Source organism: Passer montanus, unplaced genomic scaffold (assembly GCF_014805655.1).
Source record: "Passer montanus isolate IOZ18808 unplaced genomic scaffold, ASM1480565v1 scaffold5, whole genome shotgun sequence".
In the NCBI taxonomy this organism is placed as follows: domain Eukaryota; kingdom Metazoa; phylum Chordata; class Aves; order Passeriformes; family Passeridae; genus Passer; species Passer montanus.
The window spans coordinates 985,171-998,024 of NW_024369929.1; the positions used below are offsets into that span (position 1 = coordinate 985,171).

The 12,854-nt window shown below is 52.6% G+C and overlaps 1 protein-coding gene across 8 annotated transcripts in view; it reads left to right on the forward strand.

The window, feature by feature from the left end:
* CPEB1 (cytoplasmic polyadenylation element binding protein 1) overlaps window positions 1–12,854 on the forward strand; it is a 38,322-nt gene that overhangs the window by 18,520 nt on the left and 6,948 nt on the right. For all 8 annotated transcript variants that reach the window (XM_039722803.1, XM_039722804.1, XM_039722802.1 and 5 more), the window contains one exon: window positions 11,221–11,435. In XM_039722803.1, coding sequence (XP_039578737.1) covers window positions 11,221–11,435 — 215 coding nt within the window. The remainder of the gene's footprint in view (window positions 1–11,220; window positions 11,436–12,854) is intronic.

Genomic DNA, 12,854 nt, shown 5'->3' on the forward strand with positions numbered 1-12,854 from the left:
GGCAGGGGGGAGGGCTGGCACTGCCAAGCAAACTGTTGTGCCGCTGGCACCCAGGACTTTGGAAGGTTCCAGCAGTGACTCAGCTGTGCGGACCCACAGAGAGGTGGCTGGAAGGGTGGAAATGCAACAAAATAGCTAACAATCAGGCTAAAAATATTGCTGATGTGGTCCCCTGCAGTGCTGTGCTTGAGTACTGATGAGCTGGGACCTCTTCTCTGCCTGGTCCCTGCCAGCACGGAGCTTCCTCAGCTTGGGAAGGACCTTTGGCTGCAAAGCCTTCTGGTGTCACCTTGTGCTCCCAGGGCATTGTCACCACACAGCTTGGTGCAGTAGGAGCACATGCCAGCTGATTGGAGGCTGGAGAACAGTGGGGCTGGTTTGTATGCCTCAGTCCTGCATACATCCCCTGTTCCAAAGGGCTGCTGAGCCCCTTGCACCCAGACAGGGTTTTTTGAGGAGTTTTCTTTCTGCACCAGGCCTGTAATGCACAGAGGATGTGTGCTGAGCTCTGGGGAGCGTGCCAGAGGCACTGCTGGTGCCTGGAGAGGCTCTCTGGAGGCAGTGGCTGCTGCAGGCTGGAGCTGCTGGCACTTCCTGGCTGTAGGATTGAACTGCTGTCTCACAGCCGGCAAAGTGTCTCAAATCCTCTGCTGCCACTAGATCTGTCAGGCTGCAAATACTTCAAGTCCCAGCAACCTGCTCTGTGACCTGGGGAGGGACTTGTGCAGGAAACTGGCCTTTAACACTTGCAGTCCTGCCATTCTGTATTTCTTGAGGCCGTGTTTCCCTGTCTTCAGCCTCCCAGTAGGTGGGCAGGTGTGCTGAGTTCAGAAGCAAGGAGGGGTTAAGAGGCAGCGAGGTGGGACTGTCCTTGATAATATCCTTTACCTTCACTGCCCTGTTTCTCAAGGGGTGCAGGCAAATGGGGTCTCGATCCAGTTTTTGCCTGGAGAGCAGCAGTGCACAGCAGATCCGTGTGCAGATTTTGGGTCTCCCTGCCTGGCTTTCAGCCTGCGTGCCAGCTGCTCGGTCTGGCTGGTCTGTCCTGCCCTACATTGGGAGCTGTCCCTATGTGGGACAGCAGACTTGCCCACGGGGAAATCATCCTAAAACCAGTCTGTTAACACTAAGTCTGCAGTGCTGCCCTGGGAGTGTTTTTAGCAGGATCAGGTCCTCTGGAGAAGATGCTGGGCTGTCGAGGTGAGGTCTTCCTGCTGGCATCTGATCGAGCACCTTGCTGCAGCTGCCTCTCTGCTTGTTGTGTGACCCTAAAGCTGCTGGTGCAGCAACAGATTTGAGCTTTTCCTTGGATTTGCTCTTGAGACTGCAGCTCCAGCCTCATCTGTGCCCTCTGCGGGGTGGCTGCTGCTGTCTCATTCTCCAGCCTGCAAGGTTGCAGCTCCTGTCGCTCTGGTTCTGGGGAAATGGCCCATGGTAGGAAAATGCTGCTGAATCTTTCCAGCCCTTGGCTCTTCTGCTTCCCAGAGCACAGCAACTCATTTTTGCAATAAGCTTGCTTATCTGTAGTTGCTTAAAATCTGCCAGGCTGGAGCTGTGGGCAGTCTGTTGTGTGTTGCCTGGCAGATAGTGAAGCCTCAGAGCACGAATCTCTCTGAAGTCTTCAAGGCAAAACCCCATCTGAAAGATGAAAGAAAAGACCTGTTGCACAGGAAGAACGGTTGTTGTCATGGACTCCTTGCCTTTCTTCTTGATAACAGCAGGGGGGATTCAGAAGCTGCTCCCCGAGGTCAGGCTGTTTTCAGAGTGTCCTCAAATGCTGTGTGTGGTGGAGGGCAGCTGAGCCCCCCAGGAGAGAGTTGCTGCTCAGCCTGGGGAGGCTGTTCATAAGTACAGCATGGCAGTCACTGGCTTTCCTCAAGCTGCTGCTTTGAGTGGTTGGATGCAGAGCTTGAGACAGGATTTTGGGTCCCCAGTTCTCCATCTGTTTAATTTGCTGCTTGGCTAACCTATGCCAGGCTCCATAGAGCTCTCCTTTGTGCATGTCCAGGTCCCTCCCTGCTGTTTTTCCTGCTGTCTTTTGGACAAGTGGCTTCAGCTGACCTAGGTGTGTCCTCAGCTCCTGTGTATTCTGGCTTGGCTGTGTGTAAATCCTTCTTATGCTGGAGGAAGATTTCAGAGATGCATCCTGATGGAGAGCTCAGTGTCTGGACAACACTAGTTTGACATCAGAATATCCAAGGATGATTTTTCCTGCTCTGTAATGAAAGGAGTACTTGGGGTGAGGGGGGAGAGCACTTCACCTGTGTGATGCTTACTTCCATCTAAATATGCCTAGGAAACTCAGTGAAATGTTCCTTGGTGCTGCTGGTGGTGTCACTGCTGGGATGAGGAGGGAAGGGCAACTCCTGCTGACCCTGGATCTGTGCCTGGTTCAGGATAATAGGTATCCAGAGTTTTGGTGGTGGTCCTGAATTACATATTCATGGTATGGTTTCCTCCCTTGAACAGTACAGACTTTTGCAGAGCAGCCTGGTTCTTTGTGAGCAACTTGCTGATGCTCAGAGTGTAGTAATGGAAGCAGAGATGTGGTGGTGTTGCTTTCTGTGTGAAGGTTGTGGATGATAACAGTGTAAGGACACAAAGCTGGGGGCTGGTTTGACTCTGTAGGTCTCCTGCTTGGTGCTGGTATTCCAGGAGTAGCTGAGACAGCCTTACTAAGAGCTTGTCCCATGCCATCCTAGTGCTTGTAGCACTCTAAGGACTTACTCGGTGTGGGTACTTCATGGGCACTTGTTCCTTGAATGTGTTTCCATAAGAGCTGCTCATGCTCAGTGTCTGATTCCTCAGTGCTTGGCTCCAGCCACCTGTGCTGGGGAGTAGGAAGCGCTTAAAAGCTGCACACTGCTCATGTGGCAGCAGTATTGGATCCTTAACAGAATAAAATATGTATCAAATAAGTAAAAGAAGTATCAAACCTGAGCTGGCAATTGGTGTCCAAAGGAAGTTGCTCTCAGTCCAACTCTTAAAGCTTCCATTTGAGCAGCTTCTCCTAAAACAAATTTATTTTTATCTGCGCTGATGCTGTAAAACAGAAGATGCAAATAGAGGAGTAACTGGAACAGGAACCCAACCAGCATCTCTGCTTGTATCCAGCCAGACCTGAAGTGGGCCAGGGCAGCTCCAGTCCTATGCTGGAGGCAGCTTGTGGAGCAGGCATGTACCACCCAAAACCCTCCCCTTGGCTTCTGTCAGGGAGGGGTGTTTGGTTGTGGCCTCTGGAGCAGCCCTGTGGCACTGTTCAGTGGTGATTTGGAGAACGTTTCTCTTGGCTCACGCTGGAATTGAGCCTTAAAAGGCATATTCCTTCCAGGGAGGGTACTGGAGTTGCTGTTTGGTGGGCCTGAGCTGCCCCAGGCAATTCATGGCTTAGTCTTTCCTGTGATTGATATGGAGGTAGCAGCAGGGAGAGTGGTTTAGTGTGTGCAAGCCCTGGCCAAGAGTAGGATTCATCCCCAAAATTGCATCAGTCAAATGAGAGATGAGGTTTTCCTCCAGCCCTTGCACTGCTACATGTCTAAGCAGTGGATGTGAGTGTTCCTTGCTGGGCAGAACTGACTCCAAAGGCTGTGCTGCAGCTCCATCAGGAACATGGGAGCTTTCTAGAAAAGAAATGTGTGTTTGACTCAGTGCCTTTACTGCAAACTCCACAGCACATGCTGACGTGAGTGCTTCCACATGGAGCTGGCTAGGGAGCAGCTTTTGGACCTGCTGTCCCAGTGTGCCTGTAGCAGAGGCTTGTGGCTCTCTGCAGTGTTCTTGGCATGCTGGGGTTTTTAGGGCAGCTCCAGTTGGAAGGTTGAGGTTATCCAGTCCAGTTCTTGCTCAGGGTAGGAAAATTGCTGGAAGGTGGCAGAAATAGTGCAGCCCAAGGGGGCTCCAAAAACAATTTCTGCCTCTTGTTCCCACAAAAACAACCTTTGAAGTGGGTGCCTCCCCAGAGCTGGCTCAGAAATTACTCCCTTCCAAAGGATGCTGCTGTCCTTGAGCTGTCACTGCACAGAGGCTGAGTGGTGCTGCTGTAGGGCTGGAGCACTGGGCAAGGCATCTCCAGACAGGGTTGCACCTCCATCCACCTCTGCAAGCTCTCTCCCCTGTGCCTGGTCCCTTAGGTGATGGCAAAACAGCTGAATCACAGGTGCTGTCTGTGCTGCTGCCAGTGCAGAGGCTGCTCTTGGGCACAGCAGCTGGTGCCACGCATTTGAGGTGGCCATGGGGACATCTCTCCTTGTCCCTCTGCCTGGCTTTTTCCCCAAGAGTGTGGAGGGGAAGGTGAGGCAAACTCCCAAGCTGTGATGCTAAGGGGTGCAGACCTCTGGAAGGTAACTGGGAGCCTGCATCACTGGTGGGGCTTGGGAGTGCCAGTCTGGCAGTGGCTTTATGCCAGCTGAAGGCCTCAGTGAGGCTTGTGTGCCATTTCCCAAGGAAAATTGAGTTTGGGATGAAGTCTGTCTTTTTTTCAGTCGTTTTTCCTTTGCTGTAGCCTGCTTAGGGGTCTGGCCAACACCCTGCCCTCTTCCAGAGAGTCCCCCTTCTAGAGGTGTATCCTGGCCTTGACACCCCCAAACTGTGATGCAGCTGAGGATGAGTCACTCACCCTTGTTACCACGTCAGGTAACACACAGAGCACAGTTTGCACCCTAGATGTTGCAGCAGATAATTGAGAGGAGTTTGGTACTTAAATATAGAAGTGTTTGTTCTCGAGGCTTGCAAGGCTGAAGCTTGTTGTGCAGAATTTGACCTGAATATGTTGGCTTTTAAATCTCTCTGGGACTGATACATGTTAAAACCTGCTGTATTTCAGTGTTCTGATCTTTTTAAAGACAACTGTGGTTGTGGCAGCCTGCTTAGCGAATGCAATTACCTGGGCACTTGTAATCCTGAATTGCATTTTAGCTGTCTTTTCTGATTTTTATGTTTACCTTGGGCAGCTGTTTTCTCTTCCTAGAAACACACAGGAGTAAATTCCCTGCCTCAGGAAGCTGTGAGCCTTGTTGTCAGCTGGGCCCTGCTCTTAGTGCCAGCAGAGGACCAGTGCTCTCAGATGTTAATGCAATAATTTTCTACTTGTTCCCAGTTATGCTGCTGTTTCTATTTTTCAGGGCAAGTGACTTACCATGTTGGTGCCAGAACCAAGAATAGACCTCAGGTGTCCTGACTCTAATTCTGTGGTTCAGCTGTGGGATCATGCTGCCTTTTTTTATTCCCCTGCCCCCTTCTTAGCAAACCAGAAATAGCTGCTGGAATATCTTCAGGTTTTCTTTGCCCCAAATGAAGAATCTGTGAGGGCAGAGGTTCCTCTTTTGTAGTTCAGGGAAAAAAAAGGGCTGTGCTGTAGGTCCTACTTAGATGGTGGTTGCTGCTGGTTTGATTACATCTGCAGTTCTGGGAGCTGCTTTTCTCCAGAGCAGGTAGTTGACTCAAGATTATTGGGGCTTCTGTGGTGATACAGCTTGGAGAGGACAGTGTGCCTTGGACTTTGCATGGCTCTGCTAATAACAGCACTGTTTTTTCAGTGGAGTAATGGGAATATGATGAAAGTGGAAGGATTTGATGGGGCAGATCCTCTGGACATATCCAGTGTGCTGCTCTGGAGAGCTGCAGGGTTCTAAGGACACAGTTCCTTCCACCTCTGGGTCTTGTCCCATGGCTACTCCACTTAAGAGGAAGAAATTTTGGTGCCACTGCTCTTGCTGCAGCTTTTCTTGGCTTTTTTGTGTCCCTGTGAGAATTTGGGGAGAATCCAGTGTCTGCCCTCCCTGTGCCAAGCAAAGCCTGTGCCTGTCCTGTGTGCTCCAGCCCCACATCTGCCACTGCAGCTGCTGCTGGCCATGTTTCAGTCCATGTTCCTGTGCATGCTCCTGGTCCCAACAGCTGCAGGTGAGAAGTGCTAAAATTTAGGATTAGACTGGAGTGTTGGTCACTCCTTCCCTGCCATGAGCCTTGAGCTGTTTGGTGCTGGTGTGTGAGGAGGATAAGCTGCTCACCCTGGCAGCTTGTCTGGCTGTGTCACTGCTGAACTACAGCTGTAGGAGGTGGTTGAGGTGCCCATTTGCTTTTCAGACATGCAAATGTTTCTCTTGCCACAGAGTTTCTCAGTGTCTGTAGGAGGTGCTGCTTTTTGGCTGACTAAAACATTCAGCTTGCTCCCACCCCACCAGGGCAGAGCTTGGCTGGGTGGTAAAAACTGCAGACGAGCTGTTTTTCTGGAATTGCAGCAGGCTATTGTTTAGGACATTAGCTTTTTTTTTTTTTTTTTTACTTTACAAGCTTATTTGATGCATGACAAAAGAAAGTGCACTGTATTCAGTCTCCAGGGCCTCAGTCACCCTGCTTCTCTCCTCTGCTGCCCTGCCCCAAATGTGTATATGGTGCTGCAGCCTCTGGGCATGGCAGCTGGCACCGAAACCTGGCTCTTTCTCCTGGCAAGGAGAATTCCTGTTCTGTGCGACATCCAGGCAAAAAGGTGAACTTCCAACCTAAGTAGTAGTTGGTGGATGCAGTGGGAGGTCTTAACAACCTTGTCACGCTTCTTGTGCTGAGTAATCTCTGAGCAGATAAACTTCTGGAGATGGCAGTGTCCCTCTTGCTGGAGGTGCCAGGCTGCAGAGGTGACCTAGCTCAGACAAGTCCTGGACTCCTCAAAGTAGGCTTTTTCAGCCCTGCAGTGAGTTTCTAAAGGCTGGAACATATCTCTGAGCATTACTTCCAAAAGCATGTGTGCTCCCCTGGCCCTGGGCTGTGGCCAGCGGGGTGTCAAGCTGCCTGTGCACAGAGTCTGTGGGTGCCAGACACAGCTGGCAGCTCAAGGACTGGGCCTGGCACACTGCTCCTGCAGCAGGAGTTCCTTGGCCCATTCTCCACGTGTCTCCAGGGCCATGTGGCAAATATTGTTCTCAGCCATGGGGGAGCTCCCACTGATGTTCTGAGTGTGGAGAAAGAACTTGAGTGGAAGGACTTGGGAAGCTGCTGGGTAAGAGATTTTTGCTCTGGGCAAGACTCAGTTTCTGGATAATTTGACTAAACTGATGCACCAGGGAGTGAAGAGTGTCAGTACAGATCTCGTATGCTGGTGGCTGGGTGGTCTCCCACAGAGCTGAGCTGAAGCATTTTGTTGAAAAGGTGGTGTGGAGGTGGCTGAGGTTCTGGTCAGCTCTGTCCATCAGGTATAAACTCAGTGGATGCTCCATGTGAAATGTCTGGATGTGACACTTGGTGCTCTGGTCTAGCTGGCAAAGTGGTGATTGATCAAAGGTTGAATTCTATATTGGAGGTCTTTTCCACCCTAAATGATCCTGTTGCTCTTAAGGTGTTATCCAAGGCAATAAACTGTCATTTGTCATCAGCATAGTGGTTATTTTCCCAGGGCCCTTCTTTCCCTGAGCTGCTACCACCAGCAATCCTTGGGGCTCATCTTTATATTCATGTCTTATGGAATGGGCATGGGCAAAGCTGCTAGGAAGGTCTACATATCAAATGCTGCAAATTACAGTGTACAGAGAAGAGCTGTGAGCTCCTAGGTCCTGGGCAGGTGCTTAAATTGCATGCCTTAACTGGTGGCTGGAATAGTAAAGGCTGTTCTTAGTGCCTGGATTGGACATCCTGCTGTTGGGACACTTTCCCAAAGTGTGCTCTGAATTGAAGCTTGTGCTGGTGGAGTGATGTGCTTGTCAGGGTAAACTCACATTCAGTGTGGTAGTGGGATCTAAAGGATAATTTGGGGTGTGCAGGTAGAGATGACCTCAAGACTTGAAACCATCACTGTGGGCTCATTGTAGCTGCTTGTTTCTGTCAAGTGTCTGGCTCGGGTATGATGGGTCTGAGAGTTTTGAGTGTGCTCCCCTGGGCTTCTTCAGGTGCCCTGTGTTGATGCAGGAATAATGGTGTATCCAAACAGCATTACTAGGGAAAGCTCAGCTAAGGAAGAGGAGTAGTTTGAAAAATGCTCCTTCTCTGGGGAGTGGCCTGTGTGGCCAGGACCTGGCAGTGCCATGTGGTGTCACAGCAGTTCCACAGAGTTCAGAGGTGCCAGTGCTGGGCTGGCACACCTGGAGATGGAGCAGAGTGTGCTGCCTCCCTGTCAGGTGTTAGAGCTGCAGCAGCGAGTCAGAAGTCAGTGCCCAGATTCTATTAAAAGCTCCTTTTCTGCTGTCCCCTGCAGAGGAGCATTGCTGTGTGCCTCCCTTGCTGCATTGAGCAGAGGCAGGAGAAGTTCCAGAAGCTTTTGGTGTGCGAGTGGTGAATGGGGGTCTTGTTGACCCCCCAAGTTAAAGTTTCCCCTCTAGGTGTGAAAAGTACTTCTTTGCACTCATGTTCTTTTCTTACCCTGAGTAGTTCCATGATACTTGCTTTTTCACTTTGGGACTTTAAGGGATGCTCTTAACTCCAGGAATTGCTGATGCATCTTGTATGTGTGTTGGGAATGATTTTTCCCTTAGTGAGCTGTCTGCTTGGAAGGGGAGACAAGGCCAACTCCCCAGGAAGAAGTGTGGCCTCAATGCCTTGCAGGCTTTTTTTAGGTGGGCAGCCTGTGTTGGGCTCTTGTGCCCCATCCCTCAGGAGGGGTTTGGTGGGTTGGAGCAGGGAATTAGATCAGGATGCCTTTGGGATAGTGCTGAGGAAGATCATCTGGGTGTCTCATGCAGGTGTTTCCTAGGCTACCTGCACAGCTTGGCATCTGGGCACACAGCCTGGTCACTGAGCAAGTATAAAAGAGGAAATGCTGAGTTTGGCTCATGGCTTTTCCTCCCAATGTCCCTGTGAGTGGCTGTGGGTGCCAGGTGAAGCTGAGTCAGGCCCACTGGGGTGATGTGGGGTCTTCCACGAGCTCAATTTGTCCTGCAGAGTGTGTAATCAAGTGCTGCCAGTGCAGAGCTGTCAAAGCTGCTGGACTGGATGGAATCCATCCGTGCTAACAGCAGGATGTCAGCACTTCCAGGACATGAGGTTAGGATTGGGGCAGTTGAAGCTGGCAGGGTTTTGTGTGGTGGTAAATGCCCAGACAGTAGATCCTTTTAAAGGCCAGTAATCCTGCCACTTCAGTGTGCTTATGCTGGCCTTACTGGTTTTGTAGCTGTTGCGGGAGCTGAGAAATCATAGGAGAGATGTGTATGTGGTGGTGAAGATGAGGATGTCAAAAATGGGGCAGAGCAGCTGGACCCTGTATGCCACTGGGAGCTCTTGATGAGCCCCACACCCTTGCTGTTGTATCCTAAATAGAGTTCTGCTTCCCTATCCCTGCTAACCAGGAGATACAGGGCAGGGTGGCTTTATCTGGTAGCAGTCTGCCTGGCACTAGCTGCTCCAGGTCTCTGGAATGCTGTGCAGCTGGGGTCAGCACAGGGCTGCAGCGTTCCGAGCCCACGGCCCTCCCTGGCTGGGGAAGGAGGAGGCTGTCAGCGCGGGAGCGTTTGTTGGCAGCAAGGCTTGGGCTGTGGGATCAGCTGCTTTGCTTTGCCTCTTGTGCTGTTTAGTGACTAATCAGATTTTGGAGCCTGTCGGACAGATTCAGCTGTCTCCCCAGAACAATACGCCGGCTGTATTTTTAAACACATCACGTGGCTTCAGAGAAGTCAGCAGAGCAGCAAGTGCAGCTTGCCGGGGCTGGGAGATGCTGTGCCCTGCTCAGAGCTGTGACTAGGAGGGAGCATCTCCTCCCCAGCTGTGTCACATTCCCTCGGTCCCAGGCTCTGCCCAGGTAAGGACTGCTGGGCTGGCTGGTATTTTCCTGTGGCTGCAGGGCTGGGTGTGAACACGGGTGCTGCCTGTCCAGGAGAGCAAAGGGAAGGAGGTCCCTTTCTCAGTGTGGTCAGAGTTGAGTTCCTAGTCCTGTGATGTAGCCAGAATAGGGGAATTTTGCAGGGATAAGGCTCTGCAAATGTGGGAAGATGTTGTGACTGTTGCCGAGGTCTCTGCCTTGAGTTGAGGGAGATGTTTAGATGTACCTGTGTACTGTTGGGGTGGTGAGGGTTTTCCCCAAGTGTGGGGCTGGAGATGCCAGCTTCACGGCAGGTGTGCCACTGGATAATGCAGCTTGGGATAGGCACATCCCAGCAGCTGGCCTCAGTCATGCTCAGCAGCTCTCCCTGGCGCTGACACCGTGCTGTCCTGCTGTCTGACCACAGTGTGCTTGAGCTGTCACTCTCCTGCTTTGGCTGGTGGTTTGGATTGTTAATCCTCATCTGCATAGGAGCTGCTGAAAATCTAGGTTAAAACCTCATGGTTCAGCTTGCTGAGATCAGGTGGGGCTTGGAGGATCTCGAGTAGATCCCAAATTTACTTTGCTGAAAACTGCAAGCTTCAGGGCAGTCTGCCTTGTTTTGCAGCCTGTGAATAATTAAAACCATTTCTGAATGCTTTGCTCTTTTCACTTGGTTCTGGTACACATTCAGCTTGCTGAGACTTGCTCTTTTTGAATAGACTGCTTGGTGGTGTGCCCCTGTGGGATCCCTGCCCTACATTCCCTCTCCTTGTGGGTAGCAGCTGCCCCCACATCACTGACCAGGATGTGACTTTGTGACCTTTGGATGGCCTGGCCCTCTGCTCAGAAGCAGCTCTCTTTGTAAGGAGACATTTTCCTGGATTCTCCTCAGTGGGAGGAAAACCTGCAGTGTGAGGGAAGCAGTCTGACACATCCTTGTCTGCAGGCTCTGGGGCAGAGGCCTGACCAGACAGACTTGCTGTGAACACACAGCAGGGACAGTGAAGCCTCTGTCAGCAGCCCAGGCTGGCACCTTCCTGGCTGCCCACAGCCAGCTCCTGGCAGGGCTGGTGGGAGCAGTGTCCCACCTCTGAGCCTGAAAATTCCTGCTGGTGGGGTGGGGCAGGTGTGCCTGCCACTGGTGTGTGCCCTCATCCCTGGGGAGCTGCCCCCCGAGCCTCAGGACAGGTGGTAGGGAATGGCATGGACTGGGCAGAGGGCCTTGTCCCAGAGCTCTTCTGGGGTCTGTAATCTGGGTTGTGGGATCTCTGATCTTTTCCTACATGAAGTGGGTTCTCATGGCCAATCTGTCTCATAACCCAGCTTCATGTTTGTCAGCCACACCAGGGGGGTGTGGGTTCTGTGCAGCACTATGGCCCAGCTGATGGCAAACACCAGAGGTGCCACCACGCAGACATGGCATTTGTGGGCCACAGGATCCAGGAGGAAAAGGAGCGGTGTTGTGCTGCAGCCCTGACAGACTGTGTCCCTCTCTGTTGCAGTTCTCAGCATGCTGAGTAACCCTCTTGGGAACGTCCTGGGGAAGCCCCCGCTGGGTTTTCTGCCTTTAGACCCCATTGGTTCAGACCTGCCAGAAAAGTTTTCCACACCGCCGCTGAGGAACTCGCGCTCCCTCCTGGACTCCCGCTCCAGCAGCCCCTCCGACTCGGACACCAGTGGGTTCAGCTCGGGTTCTGACCACCTCTCAGACTTGATTGTAAGTTTGGGTCCTGGGGTCTTGCTGTGGTTTTTTTTTGGGGAGCACAGAACAGCTGAGTGGAGCTGCCAGCCAGAGCCCTGCCTGCTCAGGAATGGGAGGGAATGCTGGGAGGAGCTGTTGTGCACACACTAGCACAGCCCAGGCTTTGGGAGAAAGGCTGCTCATGCAGTCCTTCACCACAAGCCAGCACTATCCTCATATTTTTTCTTCTAAGCTAATATTTTGGCCTTTTGGGTCTGTGCTTGCAGCCCTGCTGGGTTACAGTAGCTCCCAGAGGGATCTTGAGTGCTTGAGCTGGTGTGTGGCAGGGCGGTGTCTGTGCCCTGATCCCAGCAGGGAGGTGGCTGATCCAGCCTGGACTTCTGTGGAGCTACTGTCCTTGCCTTTCATTGCTCTTCCCATCTGACTGCACTTCTCCATCTCAGGGCAGTTTCTTCTAGAGCAAACAGGGTCTGGCCTGCTCCCATTCCCTAAAGCACAGCTAAATATGAAAGGCAGGGAGCAAGTGAGTGTCTGGCTGCCCCAGTCTGCTCTGCAGGGTCTGTGGTGGGTGCAAGTGGCAGCTCTGGGTGCCAGCAGGGCAGCCTGGCTCCAGCCAGCTCTGGGATGCTGCTGCATGACCTGGCCTTGGCACGGGAGGGTAAAGCCAGGAGCTGCTCCAGGCTCTGCTGTGGTGTTGCTGTGGCCTTGACCCCCGTGCTGGGGTGGGTGTGAAGGACAGACCTGACTGGATGTGGGCTTGGTTCTGCTGTGCTCCACCCTGGAGAATGAGGATGTGCTGAGTGACTGCAGCACCCAGGCAGCGATGGTGGCAGGTGGTGCAGGGCTCTGTGCTGGCCTTGTTTGTGAAGGGCAGGACTCTGAGCACGGCCCTGGCGTGGGCGGCTGCCGTGACAGCGCAGGGACAGATCCGCAGCGCAGCTGGCACTGAGCTGTGCAGCATCTTGCCTCCCTGCTGCTCCATTAATCCCAGCTTTCCTTCCTCCCGCCCTGGGAGGAGCTGTGGTCCGTGGTGCTCACTCACTGGTCAGGCAGCCCTGGAGCTGGGCTGTGAGGATGAGATCCAGCTGGTGCCTGCAGAGTCTCTGAGCACTTCCAACAAGCCCTGCCCACTGCGGGCACAGCACAGAGCCTGAGGCTGGTGCTCCCCAGGGGTGACACTGTTCTTGAGGCTGTACAGCCAAGGGTAGCTGTTGGCTTGGTGGTCTCTGGAGTGCCTCCTGCTTACTGCTGATCATGAGCATGGGTTCAGTGGAGAATGGCCCAGGGCTTTCCTAGGGTGCCAGGATGTGTTGGGGTTGCTGCTTTCTTGCCTCTGCCAGGCCTCAGAGGATCTCAGGAAATCTCAGAGCTCCCTCTCCTACCATGGGCAAGGGCAGGGCCTCAGTGTGATGCCTCACCACTGGCATTATGTGC